The sequence below is a fragment of the Ptychodera flava genome, chromosome 20 (genome assembly GCF_041260155.1).
Source record: "Ptychodera flava strain L36383 chromosome 20, AS_Pfla_20210202, whole genome shotgun sequence".
Taxonomy (NCBI): Eukaryota; Metazoa; Hemichordata; class Enteropneusta; family Ptychoderidae; genus Ptychodera; species Ptychodera flava.
In genome coordinates, this window is record NC_091947.1 from 30,722,222 (window position 1) to 30,743,529 (window position 21,308).

Sequence of the window (21,308 nt, forward strand, 5' to 3'; positions counted from 1 at the left end):
AGTTGTAGAACTATATCTATTCCAATAATAAACTAATTTAAGAAATCATGATTTCGCTGATATTTCGAAAACAACGCGATAAGAATTCTGCCCTATATTATTTCTGACGTCATTAGCGACAGAAAAGTATGCTTTCAGGCTAAAAGTGGATTTTAGTAAGCCCAAAGTCGCTCTCTTGAGCAACTAATTGGTCTGTTACAAAAGAGCTTGCGACGTAACCCAAAGTCTCCTTTGAGCAGCAGTTGTTCGTAAATGTCGTCACATATTAATGATATACGCCGTGGAGCCTACCTCCCAAATTGTTCTTATTAACGAGACAAACATTATCAGTTTCTACTCATCTTAGTGTTCCAAGATTTCATTTCTTGCATCAAGGAGTAAACGAAGGGAATATCGTGAACATTTAATGTCAAAGACGTCTGGGACTGCATGAAATTGGTTGGAACTCCTTAAAGTAGCCCTCTTGAGAAGATTTAGATCAACGCTCGTCTATATCATGCACATGAGAGGCGGATAGTTGTTTCAGGGGACTTAGCTGGACTATATTTTAATAAGTGAAACGTTTGAGGTCAGGTTATCTATGCAATCGCCCCTTGTCAATTTCCGCTTACATCATTTAAGACGCTCATCTACACAACAATTGAAAAATTGATCCTTTTTTTCTCAGAATGGTCTCTAATTTATGTCTTCGCTTTCTGGTTTTCTGTAATGCAATGTATCGCATGGACGGAAACGGTGCAAACATCACGCTAAATTGTTTAATGTTGCAGTTTCTGTACGTCTTGCCGCAAGAAAAGAACCACGAAAACACACGAGCTTATGGATGTTTTCCTTGAGCTAATGAGATGTCACGGGACTTTTTTGTCTTGGGAGATGGTCAAATGAGCTACCTACAAACTTTTGACAATAGCAAAGCTGTGATGTCTAATGTAATGCAGATAGCAATACAACCACTTGAAAGATAGTATGAAATTTTGGCAGAGAGAGAGAGAGAGAGAGAGAGAGAGAGAGAGAGAGAGAGAGAGAGAGAGAGAGAGAGAGAGAGAGAGAGAGAGAGAGCATGTGACCTACAATTTGGGGTAACAAGCTGACGTTACTTTGTGCACCACGGTGAGCGCGGACTTGATAATGCTGCTTGAGGCGCATAACATCCCGCCACGTTTTGTTGAAACAGTAATGCCGGGAGCGCAAACAAAAATACACTTCGCAAAAAGCGAGAAATAGTAATTAATTTTTCGTCTTGAGAGATGGTCAAATGAGCTATCTACAAACAATACTTTGTAGAATGAGAGAGCTCATTTGACCTTCACAAAGTTGTGATGTCTAATGCTATGCAGATTGCAAGATAACCATTTTAAGGGTCACATCTGGTTGGAGGTTGGATTTCAGACGGTGGGAAAGAGGATGTGACCTAAAAAACGGGAGGGGTAAGCTGCAATCAATTTGTGTACCGCGGACAGCGCAGCCTTGATAATGCTGCTGTAGATGCATAACATCCCGTCACGTTTTTGTTGAAACAGTAATGCCAGGAGCATAAACAAAAATGCACTTCATCTTGAAAAGCAGGACAGAGTGATTAAACGTAAGACGCAGTGACATTGCAATGGAAAATGGGTCGTAGATGCCAATATCGTGTAATAAACTTCGTGATGAGAACAACTGCCACTTTCTAAGAAATGGAATGATTATCAAGATTATTTCAGGTAAACTGAAGATATCGCAAGACCATAAAAGACAAACAGGTTTTGTTAGAATCCTAACAGGAACATCGACATGTGATGAACGTATTTGTTCCGCTCTTCGATTCGATTTCTATGAGGGATTGATATTCCGTGAGAAGAAATATTATACCATAAAAGAGTCGCCATGCCTTTCCGCAGCAATCGATGACTGAATTTGTAACATCTGACAGAAGAGAGCCGATTTTTTATTATGTTGGGGCGTTCGATTAAGATAACGTTGAGGAGAAGTCGATCGCGCAAGTCACTGCATACACCCGACACAATGGCCCAAGTTTTGAAGATTACATTTTCCAAAAAACGTTCAGATGCGTGGGCTTACAGATAAAAGTTAAGGTAAATGTGTCACACTTTGTTACTGCAAGGGACATATATGAAGTTAAATGGTGAAATGAAACTGCACGAATGTGTCGACTAGCAACAGGCCCTTCCATACCTTGGGCATTGTAGGGATGTAACCAATACTTCCTGAAGTATGCACTCGACATCTAAGTACATTGAACTTTACTTCTCCGTTATTAGATAAATGGAAAAGATTCATAGACAACAAATTAGGCCCGTAATGTATATACACTCTGTACGCACATCCCTTCAAACTCCATAGTCCCTGTTTTACTACAAGGCATTGTCAGTAAACGTAATAGTCAAAGGAACGTAATGCGATTTGAATCCCAAAACGAAGTTATAGACAACAAAATATTAACATTTGTAGGTTACTTTTAGCGCATTGACGAAATTTTGTGAATGTTAGCATTGGAAATTTGGACAGGATGGTGTACATGGAAAATAGCGTTATCTTGTCATGCGTAACAAAATGAAACCCTGGTGGCCCCGAGTTTATAAATAGATGGTTAGACTTCTAAAGGAACAATTTCAAATTGTGCAGGCAAGTGTAAGATGTGTTGGATCTCGTTTACAAAATCTACACAAGATTACATGGTAATCAAGTTCAAAGAAATATGTATAGACTCACAATTTCTCGCACATTGCGTAGATAATTCCGAAGGTCACCATAGGCACAGTATTCGAGTATCAGGCATACCGGCATAGACTTGGTACAGCAGCCGATCAAACAGATGATGTTTGGATGTTGACCGATCTGTTTCATGACGTCAATCTCCATCAGTAAGTTCTCGCGGTCATCTTGAGATGCAGTGGCTGCGGTAGAACAAAGAAACCTTATTCAGAAATTCAATTCTTTATTTGTGGTCGAGAAGGCAAGTACAATAGAGTATCATTAATATTTAGGTCTGTCAGATTTTGAATCGTATTTCGAGGATCAGTAGTTCACAGAAATGCAAATATTGTCAGGATGTTGAAAAATAATTGAAAAATACCAACTCTAGTGGGTAGTTTTTTATTGGAATGTTTGTGGATATAGCCGCGCTCATTTTAGCACACTATCACGGGCTCTCGACTGACTACATTACATTACAATCCATTTTATAATGGATGTAAGCCCATGAAAGCGTCAATGCACGAGGGAGTTCAGTAATTATTACACTACCTCAGGTCACGCTATAGAATGCTTGATTTAGTTCCGGAGTTTGGTAGCAGTGAGCGCCTTATTGGTGGAGAAAGCCGCATATAGAAAATATGTTTCTAGAGGGATTCTTACGTTGGTAAACTGATTCCAAATTTGTGAAGTGCTGAAGGCATTACTATTACAAAGGACACGCTGACACACACAGCGATTATCTGCACAGTTATATGCAACACTCCTTCGAGATAATCTAATCTTTGGATATTACTTTTTTGAATTATTTCTTGCATGTCTTTCTGTTAATGCACTTGAAAACAGATGTTTCACAGCCTCTGTAACACAAAATGTGGTTCGATGCCAAAGGCGACCACAATTCAAAGGATACTGTTGTCCGGAAGATGGAACTGCGATACGCAAATATCAAGGGTAACATACACTTGAACCGGGAGATAACCAGTAGAAATGTAGATTCGAAGTTTTCTGAGTTCAGGAGCAATTAGCAGGTAGAATCCATGCTTCAGTTAACTCACTAAAAGATGACTTTCGTCGAGAGAAGGGCATTACTCTTTTTTGAGAACGTCTGCAAGACATTACTCAGTCTGCGCATGTGTCTTTAGTCAATATATTTTACTCACGTAAACGCATACACCTCGATCTGTACCAACGAGGTGTGAACATGACGTATACTGATTGATGTTTATCTCTAACAATGAATCCATTTTACTGACGACACAAATGGCAATTCTCCTTTATCGATAGGTTACGTGATATCACTCTAAAGGCACAAATTCTACCGTATTGTCGTTCAATATGTAACACCGCCATTTTCATGGATCCAAAAAAGGAAGACATTAATTTTTTTTTCAGTCCTGCCAAATAGTGTTCACTGAATTATGATCAACTCAGGCACGGTTGGAATATTTCAGAATTAATGGAAATCGTAGAGATGCGATGAAAGCTGTCTGATCATAGAAAATTCCATCAAGGTGATACAGTGACCTCTGACCCGGCACAATGCAAGTGTTCATTAAAGTTTGCCGTTCAAATTACATCGCAATACGTTTTACATGGATGTTGCATATAGCCTCGATGTATTTGTAAATATTTGAACACAAGCTGTCGTACAAATGTAAACATGCATTTGTTTATCTAGTTAGCGAGGATTTACTTTACGGCGAAAACAAGAAAAGGTATTGAATGAAAATGCTTCATGCATGCGGTGCTTTCAGTAAGGGATTGGAAAACATGATTGCGAGCCAGTAATATTTTCTTGTCGTAATCCTTCAAAGCGGAACTTTTATGTAGTAATAGAAACAAAACTTGGTACGGTGATTCCTTTGGATATAATGCACGTTATTAAAGTTATCATCTCTATCCTTGATATATAGATATAGCCCCTTTAAAAATCCAAATGTAAAATGCATGTCAGTGGCGCCAGCAGCTATTTTAGTGTATCGTATTGACGTCATCGAAATATTTAGTACTACATTTCAAACGGATATCTCTGTTTCCATTCAAGTGGAGCTCATGTCGAAGTCATTGACGGATTTCGATTCGGTGAAATAATGAATTGTAAAATGATCTAAGGTCGCCCTCTCCGATGGGATGTTGAAAGGCATCATTCAGGAAACTTTTGCACAAAGCACAATCCTTCAAACCACAAGGGAATGTGAACAATCATATCTTATCCGGGAATATCTTGAATGTGACAAGTACGAACATCATTTTCCCTAAATCTATTCCATATACAGAATTAGAGACTTTTTTCGTATGAAACGGTTTCATGTCTGGAAAGTAGTTTACATATAGGAAGTACCAGGTTTGCTCTTAAAGAAGGGAAGTTTTATTAAGGTGACGGACCCTACCTCGCAACATCTTCACAGCCACTCGCAGTTTCTTCCATGATGAGTGGCTGTTCACTTCATTCAGCTCTGCCTTCATGACCTTTCCAAATGCCCCTTGCCCTATGACCTCTGCCAATTCTAACTGTGTGAAGTCAACTTCGTATTGGTCGGTCTCCACGTTGATCAGCGTGTCGTTACTGGACAAGACGGATCCTGCTCGTTGTGAAGACAGCAGGTGCTTGGAATCGAGACTGTGTTGGTTCGTCACACCTCTAGGTGACACTGGAGGAGTTTCTAGATCGATCAGATTGTCGGTATTTGTCTGTTGAGAAAATGGCAAACATTAACAATTAATTCAGAATTCGCATTGAATTGAAAGTCAATGAAGACCATGTTATGTTAGCAATGATGTGTTTTTTTAAATAATAGAGTATTTTGACATGAATTTAGTGTGAATGTGAAAGGATTTTCAAAATAAGTATATACCTCACAGTGATAGTAAAGAAATGTGCAAACATTCAAGGATTGAGAGACATTCATTCATATAGGCAGCAGATAAATCGTGTGTAATTTGTCATATCCTGCAACATGTGGACTTAATACAACAAGATAGTCGAAATAAAGCAGGAAAGTTTAAGGATATTGAAAATATGACACGCACATAATATGTCTTCTAGATACATCAATACACTCACCGACATCGATACATACATCGATACATAGATACATACATAGATACATACATTGCTACATAGATACATACCTACATACATAGATTGATACATACCTACATACATACCTACATACATACATACATACATACATACATACATACATACATACATACATACATACATACATACATACATACATACATACATACATACATACATACATACATACATACATACACAAACAATGCATGAAAGGAAAACACTAAAAAAGATCACAACAATGAGTTAAATAACCAAAAGTAACGAAATTTGTTTAAAAGGAGGTTATTCATTATTGTAATTGAAAAACGTCTCAACTGTGAGACATCATTGAGTCTTTCAAGATATTGTACGTGGGGAGGCGAATCTCAAAAGAGCACTGCGGCGCACTGTAGGAGCAAGAATATTTCAATTAACTTGCGTAAGAACATCCGTATGCTGAAAAAAGGAATACAAAGGAAGATATTTAAAGGAAGTAGATCATATCTAAAGCTTTCCGCCTACTCTAGAGCGCCGATAGAAGAAATATGCAACATAATCCTATCTCTATCTCCCTTGAGTAGGACACCGGTGGTGGTGATCAATTTTAGTTTGCGAACAGCAAGACCTTGACGAAGAAGATACGATAGGTAGACATTATTCACTGTGGCTTTTAACGAATAGGCGTAAAGGTTTATAAAGGGTTGGATACCAAGTTAAAGTTGGTGGACATTATTCACAGTGGCTTTTAACAAATATATGTAAAGGTTTATGAAGGGTTGCTTACCAAGTTAAAATGGATGGACACTATTCAGAATGGCTTTTAACGAATGGATGTAGAGGTTTATAGAGGCTCGGACACCAAGTTAAATGTTTCGGATGAGCTTTATGAAACCAAATAATGTCAAAGGCTGAGAAACAATATGATTAATGTGCGTACTACAGTCATGTTTATCGGTTAGAATTACATTGATATCTTCGACAAAATCTACAGTTTGGATATATAAAGGAGCTTATCTGCTCTACCCGATAATATGCTGACGTTGCTTATGAAAGTTAAAGATAAAGTTCCAATTTACTGATCACTACGATGACTTTGTTTATATTGATAACAACTTTGTAAATGATACTAATTTGGATTCGACGCTAAAAAAGACAGGCTTGCTTGTTTGAGATAGCCTGGGGTATAACAGATATAACGTGTGTAGGAACTATAGCGGTCCAAAGTTGACCCTTAAAGGAATTTGGTTACCTGTATTTGTATTCAAAGATCACAGATTTTCACGCTGTGGCCATGCCTATGCAAGTGCGACACAATATTGTACTGTGCTGCTAACATTCTATGAATAATCATTACTGACACGCCTTTTTTACAAATGTATGGATGGAATTTAGTGTTCAAAGGTCAAAACTTAAATAATTGAGACTCTCGTAGACTGAAATAGAGAATGCACACGCGTTGGAAACTTCTGTTCTGAGAATAACAGTATTCCAAGACCTTGCTTACGGTGGAATCCCTACAAACAACTGTGTACCATATCAAACCTTCAGGGTACTTCGGCTCAAAAGAATCTAAACGATCATGAAAGGTAGATGAAAGTCCCGCTGAAAACTCCTCGTTTTTTCCTTGATTCTGTTCTTTCCCTGCATAATTGTTTGGTCGAATATCAACAGCTGGGTTTGAAAATAAACCGAGTTTTATGGGTTTGGCAGAACGTGTAAAAGCCAGAAGAAATGATAACAACAGTTTATCTTTACCGCTAAAACCCGACTTTTCAGCTGTACACAGACATTCTTTATCAAGAGCAGAGTGTTGCTGCACTGAACTTTAAACACTCTAGGCTGTCTGTGTACAGCCGAAACGTCGGGTTTTAGCAATAAAGATAAGATGTTGCTATAATTGTTTATAGACTTTACTCGTTATGCCAAACTCACGTTGTATACTTTGAACTCCGGCTATCCATCTTTTGTGTCTGCTGACTGTAGTCGGAATTATTCTGCCCACTTTCACCGACTCATGAAGATAACGCTGCTCTAATGCTATAAAACTGTCATTGAATAAATGCAGATTGAATGTCAGTCAGTCAGTCAGTCAATTCAATTTGTAAAGTTCCCGACGTAAAACAAGAATATTGTCATCATTTGATAATGCAAATATTTGATTTCAGTCATGCAAAAAACAGCTTATCTATACTTTTGACGGCGGCATGCTTAATTTTAATTGGCTCCAAAATATTTCACTTGGCCCACTTGTAGTTGCATGACATAAAACCTTCGATGCTATCATTTTGCGAGCTCATTAAATTATATCGAAATGTCTCACCAGTGAGTACTACATTTGACAACTGACTCCTTATCACACCCTTGTCAGACAAAAATGTAAATTACCTTCCCGGTGAAACAGAATCAGCCGAGACAAACATGAATATCTTACATGGAAACTTCTAACCACAGATTATTGTGCATTTACTTTTCGCAGAAGCGAAGAGGTGTTCAAAATTATCGAACTTTACGATGCAACTAAACTGAAATGATATAAACGTTTCCTGAATGAGGAATCCTTCCTTATAAGGGAGTATTCCCTGTCAAAATCCGGGAAAGAAATCCCTGCAATGTATATATATTCTGGGAAGTTTTAATCTTTGAGAAATATTTGAGTCAATGTCTTATGACGATTCACGATGAAGTCCGTAGTATGTGTGTGCTACATTTGTGTTCGACAGAAGTACAGTATCGCAAGCTACAATGTATGTCATTGCTTGCCATGATATTCAATAATGCAGTATCCGTGTTCGGAAAACATAGAGTCCCAGAGGACCAATTTAACACCTTATATCACTTTCGACTGAAGGCAAGTTGCGAACTTACTAACGATATATCGCTAGGGATGTTGGCTGTAAATTTTGACCATAATTTTATTTTTTGAAGGTCTAGAAAAAAGTACAATTTATTCTTTTTCCTTCTGTGTACTCAATACAAGATATTTGTCCTGCAGATAGTACTCATTGTTTATAATTGCAAAGAAATTTATATTAGTCCAGAGTGATATCCAGTTGTCAACAATAATAATGCACATGACACACGTACAAGCAAGTTGTGCACAAGCCATTTTGGAACAATTTTCGCAGGAGATCGAGATACTGTATTTACGAACATGATTAAAATAATGGAAAGTGGTACATTGATAGGTACAGCCAGTAGGGTTTGTTACAGAAACTGCCTCTGATTCAGTATTAGCCGGAAATCATGGAAAAATTGTCACATAGAGTGAAAATTGATCCCAAGAGAGAATTTTTCGTTTCCTGTAACCTAATCTTGGTATTGCTGTATCTACACTGACATAATAGCCGCGAAACATTCATAGCCGACCACCCAAACGTTTATGCCTTATTAATGTGCTTTGTGAAACGAGCCAACGGTTGCTTGTTCGTTCTGCCTATTTCAAATGTTCCGATCTCGCTCCATTATCGTCGAGGGCAAGTTTTAAAATTTAGTCCGATCACTGAAATCGTTGCCAATTTGTAACCTTTTCATTTAAAAGTCATACAAAGTTGTTATGATGATTCCGTGTTCACCCACGTAGTCTTGCGAACTGGTTTCAGATCAATCCATTTTCTACTTTTATTATCGACAGTCGCCAACGGCAACTGTGCAACCTTGGACAGATTATCCCCACATCGATTCAATTTCTACAAGACTTCGTGAACAAACTGGTAGGATTACATGATTTCATCAGTAATGTTCCACTAAACTATACCCAGGCTTACATTCTACTATAGATATCATTACACAATGTGACGTCAAAGAAAAAGAATCATTGTACAGGAAAAGGTCAGCTTTTGCTTCTGGTTGTCGCTCGCTTCAAAGGACTGATCGGTAACTTTGCCGAAGAAGTTGGACAATAAGGTCCATGGAGGTGGAAGTTACGCCTGCCACTTGGAGCTGTGCTCTGCGCTCTTTTTGTGACTCAATGACAGATGAAGATCACAGAGTCATTAAGTACTAGACGAACATATTATAATGCATATATACTTCCCCATTTGGACTATTGTTGTAGTGCATGGGGAACTAGTGCAAATATAAACAAGTTATTCAAATTACAGAAACGCGCTGTGCGTGTTATGATGGGCACTAAGTATAATTATCCGACCAATGGACTTTTTAGATCATTACATATTATGCCTTTACCTGATAGAATTTTATACAAAAATATGTGTTTAGTTTTTAAATCCTTGAAAGGTATAGCCCCATTGTATATGACGGAAATGTTCCAATATGTCAGTCAGTGTCATAGCCGTGTGACCAGAGCTAGCTCCCAAAATAAGCTTGATATCCTAGAGCCAAATGAATGTTTTTAAAAAACACATGGTCAGTACAGGGAGCTATGGAATGGAATAAGTTGAAAACAGAAGTCAAATCTTCTGAGACACTTGTCTCTTTTAAAAGAAATTTTTTAAAACAATATTGGGCAGAATTTTAATTTTTTTTTGCTTTTCCTGTTAAATGTGGCAGTTGTTATATGTGGTTATTTGTATTTTCATTCTTGAAAATTGTTTTTGTGGTTTTGTATATATTTGTTGTAATGTCGAGGGCCCTGGGGGAGATAAACTCTCTCTAGAGTTTACGAGGCTACCCTCATTAAATAAAGCCAAATAAAAAAAAAATAAATAAAAGTCAGAATATACAGAACGTGACTTGTACCAATCGCCAAGTTAGACTCTTTCAGGTCTGATTTTAGTAACATACAGAAGTTTAGGTCTGAGATTGGACTTTTCGTCCATGTCGTTTAGTACACGTATGTAAGGCTAGGCTATCATTTTCACCCTGATAACATTCAATTACAAATGAAAATCGTGGCTTTTTCTTCTTAATATTTAATAGTCACAGAAGATTCTTAATTTGTGAAAAGTTTAAGAGTTGACAGTAAATGATGTGGTTCTGTAAAATCCCAAAATTGCGCATGTTTCTTTCTTTTTAATGAAAACATCCTACAAGTATTTACCCCATGGTACAGACAAGTCTACTGTACCTTCTCCTTTCCGCCGCCAAGAGTTGGTTATCGTAAGATCATCATAGACTACTTTCATACCGACATATGTGCGAATCATAGACAGCCGTACATGGAGTGTCCATATTAGAGCGTCAAACGAGTTATCTCACCGGTGAGTTACGGTTCTCTCAGAAACAGAAACATCAATCACTGGATTGGCAGGTAGTGATAAGGCTTTTAATTTACACCTATGTAGTAGCTGCAGTTTAAAGATATATATGCAATAGTCTACTTTATTGTTTATTGCATGGCAGATAAAAAGGCCCTGCCGTATATCTATAACGCCGCGTACACTGCTTGGTATTCAGATTCGTGTCAGAGGAATGCAGACGCGACTAGCGTGTTCATGCGATTCCAGGGGTATTGGAACTTCTTAAATTCATTACAAGAAGGAAATTGGAAATGACATGGTATTATCGACATAGAAAAATTCAATTTAGTCTTAACCTCTAGGAGGTCATTAAGAAACGGGTATTAAGAAATTTTGATTATAAGTTCTTGGCTCGTTCTTATGTTTGACATCGAGATAATAAACGCATTAATAGACGCACATGCGTACATAAAAATCCAACTTCGGTCTGTATTTGACATGATTTTTGAGAGAGAGAGAGAGAGAGAGAGAGAGAGAGAGAGAGAGAGAGAGAGAGAGGGCTAACTAGTAATAATGTCAACTATAAAGTGTCATTTTATCAGACTCTCGTACCCCGTCGACTGTGATTATTGTATCTCAATACAATTCTTTCTCTCCAAAATGTCAGTTCTTAAGATATGGCTGTTGGAATGTCATGATAGAAGACTCATCGGCTTGAAACCATTCACTTGTAAAGACATAGATGAATCAGAAAGGGGAAGCTAAGAATACGCCACAAGAAATGCATGACTTTTTCAAAAGTTTGAAGAGCTTCTTAAAGTGCATGTCATAACATCGAGCGATTCGCACGGCGAGACACAGTCTCCCTAGCCAAGCTGCTTTGAGGGAGGGTCCCTGCCAGCTGAATGGACGCCGCTTGGCTAGCGGAGATGCTTTCACAATGGCGATGAGAACATGAGCGTGCTGTTCTGAAAGGTGAAGGGGCTAGGGCTACTGCAAGGAAAAGCACAGCGTCTATACGATTGTCTGTGAATCCAAGCATGTAATGTGCGAAATTTGAACGTGCTGCAAAATAATTGAAACTTTTAGTATTTAAATATGATACACTTTCGCCATTTGGTAGTATGCGCCTCGAAAGTGAACGAATTCAACTTTTGCTCAAACTTTCCCCAGGGAAACTTGCAACCGCAATTTTCTTTCTGAATCAAGAATAAAAATTAGGGCCATCGTGTGGATTTTTGGTTCAGGGAAGGTGAGTAGGAGAGTAGATACAGAAGACTGCGAGATTTCTTAAATTTACCGATATTTGAAAATGAATATGACCGCCATCCCTGCGCTAACTCCATGGGGAAAACACATTTTTAGAGTTTCACAAAATTAAAATGGTGAAATTACATTTACTACAAGAGCTTCCAAATAAGTCAACACATGTGTGATATATCAGAAACGCGTTGTGAAAACACGAGAATCCGAAAATCTATCCCCGAGGCACAAACTCATTTTCATCGACATTTAGTGATTTATGCATTGCTTTTCTTGAGACTGTGTGGTGTATCTGTATGCGTGCTTCATTGAATTCTTGCTGAGTGGTAGGGATTCACTGTCAAAATCCGACAACTGAACTAGATTATTTAACGAGATTTGATGTAGTTGAGAGGTTTTGATCGCCGGCTTCTGAGCTCGGTGAGTAGATACAAAAGACTGCTAGTTCTAATCCTGTAGAAAAGCACGCGAATTAATTGCAACAACATTTTGTAGACTTTCAAAGGTTCATACGCCAAAGTGTATAGGAGAGTAGTCGGAATGTGAACCACAAGTTTCAGCTGGACTTCCTGCAAGAAGACCATAGCTTAGAGCTCAGCTGTTTTGATCTTCACGAGCGGATTGGTAGCATACGAAGATCAACTTTCATCAGTAACTTTCGGTGACTGGCATTTTCCTTCATCAGATGCCGAGAAGATTCTTTGTCTCCGAAAGGTCACGTTAAATATCGCTCATTGAACCTAAGCGTGCTACCATGTACCAATCGCCTGAGTCAGTATGATGATGACAAAATCGTGTGTAGACATTCATGGCACTGAATGGCAGCTGAGTTTAGTTGTACTCACTTCTAAATAAAGGTATTTGCGTTGAACGGCGGAGAGAATTGTACATGTACCAGTGACACGATTACGTATTTGCGATCTTGTGTATGCTGCTTTTATTAATGTCACTTATATGGAGATAAATGTGCGAATATCTCTCTTATTGTTATTTGGCGGAGTGAAGTGAACAGTAGTATTGCGTGTGGTTTATCTTGTCCATTGTCTGCTTCGCAATTGTGACAATACAGTAATATACTATGAAGGTTTGTCGTTAGAAGGTGCTGAGACGCCTACGGCTGCGTCAACCCCGTACAATGGATTGCCGGTGATGTATATTACTGTGAAAACGAAATGTAACATTCATAGCTAGTGTTTTTATTATGGGGAAACTGTGTGTTTTGTCCATTTCACCCCTAGCAAATGACAGCCCCTCTGTCTGTGTCAACTAACACACAGTGTCTTCAGTCACCTCGGGAGTTGACAGCTTCAATTCACTTTCCCTTGGAATATGGAAAGAAAATATGCCTTCTTGAGGTAATGACACCCTTGGGAGAAATGGACATGTCAATTGAAAGATTAGATAAAGAGGTAGACTTTTTTCTCCGAAACATCTAGAAGTTTGCTGAATTCCCTTAGGTAAATATAGAAAACTCAGGGCCCTGTAATGAGTGAACTTTTTGCCATTTGACAACCGTTCAGGCAGTATGCGCCTCGGAGACATATACTTTTTACGATTCTTTTCTGATCTACCATTTAGTGGAGCTCATTTTGAAATCCTGGGAAATCTCGAAAATTGAAAATGTTATTTCCCCATGGAGTTAACACAGAAACAGCGGCCATTTTGCATAGCAAATATTTGTAAATGTCAGGAAGTATATTTCTCTGAGTACAAAACTTTGCACGGTGACCCCTGATTTTTATTCTTGAATCGGTAAGGAAATGGTTGAAAGTTTCATTAGAGAAAATTTGAGTAAAAGCTTATTAAAGTCTTTCACTTGAAAGGCGCATACTAAGTTAGGCAAGTCTTTAAAGTCCCGACTGTAACGTTTTAGTATTGTTGTTCCGCGTGTAGTTTCTTGCTGCATTCTGTAAAACATGGTGAAATATTCAGTATTCTGCTTGACATGCAGCTCTTCATGTCCCGTGGTCCTCAGAGACCGTGATTCGGTCAACGAATTTCATTAATAACGCAGGCTGTGTTATAGGAAGGTGAAAAGTCCAGTGTACCAATAAAATAAACTTGAAAAACGTGACAATTATGGAAATATTTGTCGAAAGTTATAAGTTTACTTCTGTTTAAAAAATGAAGATGTGATGACAGAATGAAATCTTTACCTCTGCGTCATCATCGTGCGTTGTATACTGCCGACGGACTTTAATCTTCACCGTAGCGACGTATGCAAATCCGAGCACAACACAAACGACCAAAGGAGCCGACACGAAGGCAGCTATCATATTTCTCATGGAATGCTTCGAAACTGTGATCGGCACTGGTAAACAGAAATAATCACAAGCATCATCATCATTGTCGGTGTATTTGTCAAATACATCAACATAAAAATGGAAAAGCAAAAATCCAGTGCAAATGTACAGTTTGCTGTTTCAAACCGAAGGAACTGAGAGAGAACTCTACGGCAATCTACTGTGAAAAATTTATCTCTGGGTAAGCTTGAGTTCTTATAATTGCAGCATCAAGTCATTCTGAAAATCGCATGGTCAGGTTAGAGTAAGATGATCGTGTCTGGGGCTTGGAAGACTTTGTCAGAAAATGGCTCATGATAAAGACATTTCAAAAACAGTCGCAGGCGAAAAAAATGAGAACGAGAAAGCGAAGACAAACTTTTGGCGAGATGTTGAAGAAATCCCCTGGCTTTTCCAGGTATAGGAAATATTCTGACAAGACGCAGATAACAATATCTGCCGTTAAGTCAATCATACAATCCCACTAGAAGTTGATTGGGCCACGTGCCACCCCTTAGAGTTTTGCAACGGAATATCACGACCTTAACACTCTTTTTAACCCTTTTCCTGCCAGACAGTATCACTTCCCCATCAACCAAGTCAGTAAAAAGCGGTATTGAGCCAAAACATGACGTATTTTCACCCACTTGGCTTGGTATGTTATAGCATCTTTTGTCCAAAAAAAAATCAACTTTACAGTTATGTTTCAACAGCCTTCACATGTACACCATTATGTTAAAATACATCATATGAAATATGTTGTATTTTATTAATTTTAACCATCTTGACCTGATGGTGAAATATGGATTTGGCAGAAAAAGGGTTAAAGTTTTATAAGCTAATAAAATATTTCACGATTCGAACCGGCGATACATGATTCTAGATCACCTAGGCGAAAAGGAAGCTAGAGCTCAGACAGCAACTGAGCAACAGCCTCCATTAAAAAGTAGGACATATAACGACCCTGTGCAAGGTGACACTTTCGAGCAATACCCTTTCACAGGTTGCGAGCATTAACGCAAACACGCACGCAGACTCATTACACACAATATAGTATTCCATACAATAATCGCGTTGGCTCGACGATATTGAATTGCACAGTAAACGAACTAGCTAAGAAAGGACCTGACCCCAGTGGGGCTGTTTTCTCGTACCGATTAAACCAACATGGGACGCGAGAATGCGTCAGAGCAAAACCGTCTTTGAAATCGATTTGTTAATTGCAGCCATGCCTAGTTGTCATTCCATCGCAACATCTTTCACAAGACTCCAGACTCCAGACTCAACGTTTTCTCCCTAAATGCACAACTGATATGCATCAGCACAGAGTTGAATTTAATCAAGCACCGACGTTCAAGCACCATTTCAATATTTATAAATGGCGGAAGGAAAGCAAATCAAAATGGTTTTTCTTTAAAGTCACCCACCCCTCTCCCCCGGCGAACTTTTTCCTTCAAATTCAATGCACTTTTCATTACTTCTATTGTGTCTCTGAAATACACTCTCTTGCTCTACTCAAACCACCTTGTGGACTTGACTATGATTCAACTCGTCAACACAATATGTTGGTGTGCCACATCCAATCTTATTGAATACAGCTGAATTCCAATCTAGACTAAATCCATTTGTCGACGATAATATTACGAATTGTACACAATGGTTTGTGGTTGTAAGGATAATACCATTTCATTCAACATATTTCAGTGAGAAGAGGTAGATGAAGATATACCTGTTTCCTGAACAAAGATACTGAAAAAATAGCAAAAGTTAGTCGGATATTCCGCCTTTATAGTTTGAACAGATGTGCACACGTGAAATTTTCATGTTTCAATGAATATATTAAAGAAATTTCATATAAATATGTGTGTCCGTTTGGCACTTGAAATATCGGATTAACTGAAGACGTATTACCTTCTGTGACGAGGTCTTGCAGTAGGATTGATAAATTCGTAGGACGTGCTATACCTGCAAGAGAGGAAACAAAATATCGTTGAATATGGATTGATGGGACTTTTAAAGGAAATTCGCAAAAATAAAAACTTGAATAAATTGGTCCAGACCGAAGATGAGGACGACAACAACAAAAACAAAAACTACAACAGTAGTAACAACAATAACAAAAACAATAAAAACTATAATAATAACAACATTTTAATAATAATCGTATCTCTACAGTATCTATATGGGCAAAAAGTGAATTGCACAATCTTTTTCATATACTTTCACTTTTCATGCTGGGCGGCAAGATTTGTCCCTGAGTATAGGCGATTTCCGTGTCCACTCATCGTCCGTTCGCACGGTTCCGTTACTTCCCACTAACTCGGGAGCATCCAGCTGCCCGGACAAGAGACATTGGCAAGGCGAAGATGGTGTCGACCAGGTTATTGAACTCGTTTTAGAAGATCGTGGTAGGTTATTAAATTTAAATTATTATCAGTTTAGTCAATTAATTTTACCCTCGGAGAAAGCCTATCATTTTGGGTGCATGGCACGTCATTTGACGGCTCTTTGAGGCGTACGGGATTATGATTGCCATCTGCCGACAGGTCGTGGGGGCATATTGCAAGACACACAAACTCCCATTTAAGAGATTAAATGGTCTTTCATTTGTCCTTGTGCCTTTCCGCGCTACTGATAAGTCAAACAGTGCAATATCCTGTAAACAGCGCTACTTAGCCTCAGGGCGTTACCTTTCATGATAGTACAACAGATGCGACAGCCAGCAACACACAGAGCCCTGGTTCAACCAATGACAATAACTGATAGACATGAACTTGTGCAGGATGTTTTATAAACATATCTGATACTTTGTGCGGAGTTTCTGGAATTTTCAATTTATCGCTCGACTAATTCGTATCGTTTTTCGCAAGGCAGAAGAACATGTGTAGTGTGTAACATCGTACATAAATATTTGTAATTTAAGTTGGAAGGCACAAGACGATGTGGTTATATGCAATTGCCAGACCGTTTAATGGTAGTTATAGTACGAGTATGCATGGGTAGATCTTAAAGGACCAGTAGTAGTTACTTTGGATGATTTTTTCGGTACTTTTGCTTTTCATTTCAACGACAGTTCTACGTCCAAAGGATGTTGAAATACACAGCATTTAGCTCGTCAACTCAACCGGCACATGCGTAGACTGTATTGAATTCTGGTCGGACTAGAATTCAAATGTGAACATTAACGGTGCATTTTACAGAATCTGGTATAACCGCTAATTTGGCAAGCTAAATAGTTGACATTTCAACATGATCTGGGTAGTAGAACAAGAACATTAAAAATGGAGGGAAAGTATCAAAAGTTACAGCCACCGACCCTTCAACGAAATCAGTGTCCTATTATGTCGCTCAATCGTTTGATCAGTAAGTAAATTTACCAATCTACGCCGTTGGTGTAGGTCTGCATACCACCGGTTTTATTGTTTGTTTGATAAAAGTACACATGGCAATTGCACATAAAAACACTTGCTGCGCGATTAACAAATACTATAATACAAGTAAAATCCCCAAGCAGCAATATGAGCTCTTGATCACCGTCTGCGGGATCCTAACTCTAAATGTTTGTAGCACGATCTTTGCCTATAGATTTGCCGATATGAATAAAAAGGCTGATATATTGTTTGAAAGGAAATGAAGCAGCAGATCAACTCGGTATTGCCGTAAGGGCCCTGTCACACCGTGACGATTTAGCCAGTATATGCCGCGTATCAAAATTTCTCTAAAACGCTGGCTGATGTATTTTTCAATTTTGGGCGTACACATAGCGTATTCATAAGGTACTCATAGGTTAAAAATACGTTTTGGGTACGCCAGACAATTGTATTGACGCATTTCGACTTATGAGTAACAAGTAACGTGTGTGAACGTGTGTCAACAAGCGCATAACCTACCTAAAACTTACCCATAACGTGTTCGACGTACGCCCAGCGTATTCGCCAAATTTTTCATACGTAATTTGAGTACGCTGACTAAATCGTCAAGGTGTGACAGGGCCATCAACGACAATATTCAATTTGGTTGGTGTGTCCCGGTAAGGGGTAATGCTATACACGTTTTCTAAAAGGTTGTGCATGACATGTTAAAAGTGATGTATTACGGTATTTATATAACCTACCGAATGTGTGTATTCTGGTTATATTAGGGTTGCTCTCTCCTCCTCTGGACACTGCCCGCACGGCGACGTTGTATCGCGAGTCAACGTGAAGCCGCAATACTACAGAAGTGCGATTCTGGAAATAAAACATGATTAAGGGGTCATTGTCAGAAAGAAAATCACCTGTACATGCAATTGTTATAGTGCAGCCGACCAAGGGTTGGTGCCTTTTAACACAGTGATGTTTCATGCAGAACAGATTGAATGTAATCGACAATGGTGTTATAACTTACACCCGGAACTGTGGTGTTGCCTCTGTGTGCGACTATCTCGTGGGGTAGGTTTTTTCAATCAGGACGGCCTTCGACCAGCTGACCTTATACCATTTTATAGGGTTGGTATTTGATGAATGAAATGGTGGTTCCCATGACAACCAAACATCAACGCTGCCATTTCCATGGTAAGTTTCGTTAACCCAGTTTGGATTTCCTGGAGGCAAGGGAGCTGAAAAAATAAAATATCGACAGTTATTTCTCTAAATTCTTTTGAAATGTCAGCTGACTGAAGTTTAGCATTTCCAGTTGTCTAGCACAGGAAACGCTGAGGCAATTATGCCATCCAGGGTTAAGCCGATGGAAATTTTCTTGCCTGTCATTCAAACGAAATGGGACATTCTTACCATATACGTAACGGGTTACAAGTTGTCGATCAGTTTCGAATTTTAAGAAAGTCACAATAACGATAGAACGGAAAACAGCAAATTGTAGAAACCTTGAGAGGGTTTAATATTAATGAAAACGGCCACTATTTACCAAAAGTAATAACATAAATGAATGCTAATAATATCAATTCATTGACATTAAAAGGAACAAACGACCTTTCATTCCAGAAAATCATACCTGGCTGCATCTTTCTAAGAGCAAATAAATTATCAAAACGAGCCTTTGTTTTTTATATCTTTAAATTTACTGTTTCCAAAATTCACTAAAAACATTGTACCCATTTTCGAGTGAAACGAAAAAAAATCGACAAGTCTGATGAATCTATCTAAGGATAGACACTGAGCGAAGAAAACGAGTTCTTGGAAAACCGGACATGTACGACGATGAAGTGGCTTTAGGGACTTTGCTTCGTGATTCGTGTGAGTTGCTTTTTTTAGCGTGATACCGAGCTCATTTTGGTAGCATATTCATTCTTTCTGCCCATGACGTCCGGACCTCAGAGCAACGGATGTCACTTGTCATATCGAGTTTACGGGCCATGCCTTGTCAGAGAGAACACCAGGTGCATGCCGTGAGTCACGATTCAATGGCGTCACTTTCTGCGGCAGTTACGAGTGCCATGGACTCCCAGAGATTCTGTTCCGTCTACTTGGCTTGCGACTCGTAAAATCGAAAGTTATCTATAAAGCTCTTTGTGGCGTTTGTGCGTGAAAGAACGGTACATAAAACCATACAACATCAACCATCTGTCACTGGCAGGTTCATATCAACAACACTGCGAACTTTCAATGAATTCATTGTTTGCACATGCAATCCTTGTCTGATCCATCACCGCAGGTTTTTAAATAGTTTTGTAAAGATGGTGAGAGTTTTCATCAAATATGATCTAATACACATCAGATTCTGTATCTTCACAACTCGCCCTCATGAATAGATATATAGAATTCTCCTTCGTCAAGCAAAACTGTTCGATATCTATTTCCTCCTCACCCTTCCAAAACTTTTGCCCTGAAAGCACTTATATGAAAGTATTCGAAACAAACAAACAAACAAAAACAAAAGATAAACAAACAAACAAACAACGATAAAATAAACAAGACTACATTTCCTATTCTATTGAATTACCATGAGTGTACAGTAAGCCATGTTAGGCTTCAAAAACTAGAAGGTATTGTAACGCTATCACAGCTGTAAATTCCGAGACGATACAAAATGTTTAGCTTGTATAAAAGAGAATTTTCATGGTTTTTCGAAATTATTTTTGAAAGAGGGTGAATTCATTGCGAGAAATGAAACGCAGAAGGTCTTAAATGGTCTGAAATGAGACTTACCGCATATATTGTAGTTGTAATGGTGAACGGTAAAACAATCTGCGGACGGAACAAAAGACAAAAAATTTAATACGCATTCCATTCTCTAGAATATCCACTTACTGTTTTCGGTAAAACTATGTGTATTTTGCAGTCGGCAAATGTGTATAAATCAATGCACACAGGCTGTTGAGGTGTTGAGTTTCCAAATCGTAGGAAGGACGAGGTCGAATATTGCAATTTGCATTCACGTCTAGAATCCTTCGTTTAATGTACACTGGTGCAGTTTTAATGTCTGCCGTTCTTCTAGGAATGCAGGTAAGAACTTGTAGGCCATTTGCTATGTGATATTTCCGATCGACCGGTTGAAAACAGAATACATCGATAAATCGTACACCCCTCTTAAAAATGCAAGAGCCTTGCTTTGAATGAAAAAAGACTAACACAAAATAAACATATCGATCTACGTAATCCAATAGAAAAAAATCAAAAACTGAAACATATTCAAAATAATACAGTCAGAGTCAGTCATACTAAATACGACATTTTCACATTGATGTAACATCGTTTATTCTTGATGTTGAGCCTTTTTCTGTTGCTATGGAAACTATGCAAACACAGCAACCTGGCATACAAGTCTACTTCGCTCTCAACCGCGGTAATGGATCTTATATGTGATTAGCATCAATAAGGGTCGAGTAGGCAAACACTTTTGGTCAAGTCATATACGAGTCATGCG

The 21,308-nt window shown here is 38.5% G+C and overlaps 1 protein-coding gene across 1 annotated transcript in view; it reads right to left on the bottom strand.

Moving 5' to 3' along the window:
• The window catches only part of LOC139119561 (platelet-derived growth factor receptor beta-like), a 44,609-nt gene extending 23,979 nt beyond the window's left edge, over positions 1–20,630 (bottom strand). Inside the window, exons 1-7 of the mRNA XM_070683404.1 lie at positions 20,591–20,630; positions 18,831–19,041; positions 18,559–18,673; positions 16,356–16,409; positions 14,319–14,473; positions 5,088–5,388; positions 2,713–2,897 (exon numbers count right to left, since the gene is read on the bottom strand). Of these exons, the coding sequence (XP_070539505.1) occupies positions 2,713–2,897; positions 5,088–5,388; positions 14,319–14,447 (615 nt within the window). The 5' untranslated portion in view covers positions 14,448–14,473; positions 16,356–16,409; positions 18,559–18,673; positions 18,831–19,041; positions 20,591–20,630. The remainder of the gene's footprint in view (positions 1–2,712; positions 2,898–5,087; positions 5,389–14,318; positions 14,474–16,355; positions 16,410–18,558; positions 18,674–18,830; positions 19,042–20,590) is intronic.
• Between the last annotated feature and the right edge of the window lie 678 nt (positions 20,631–21,308).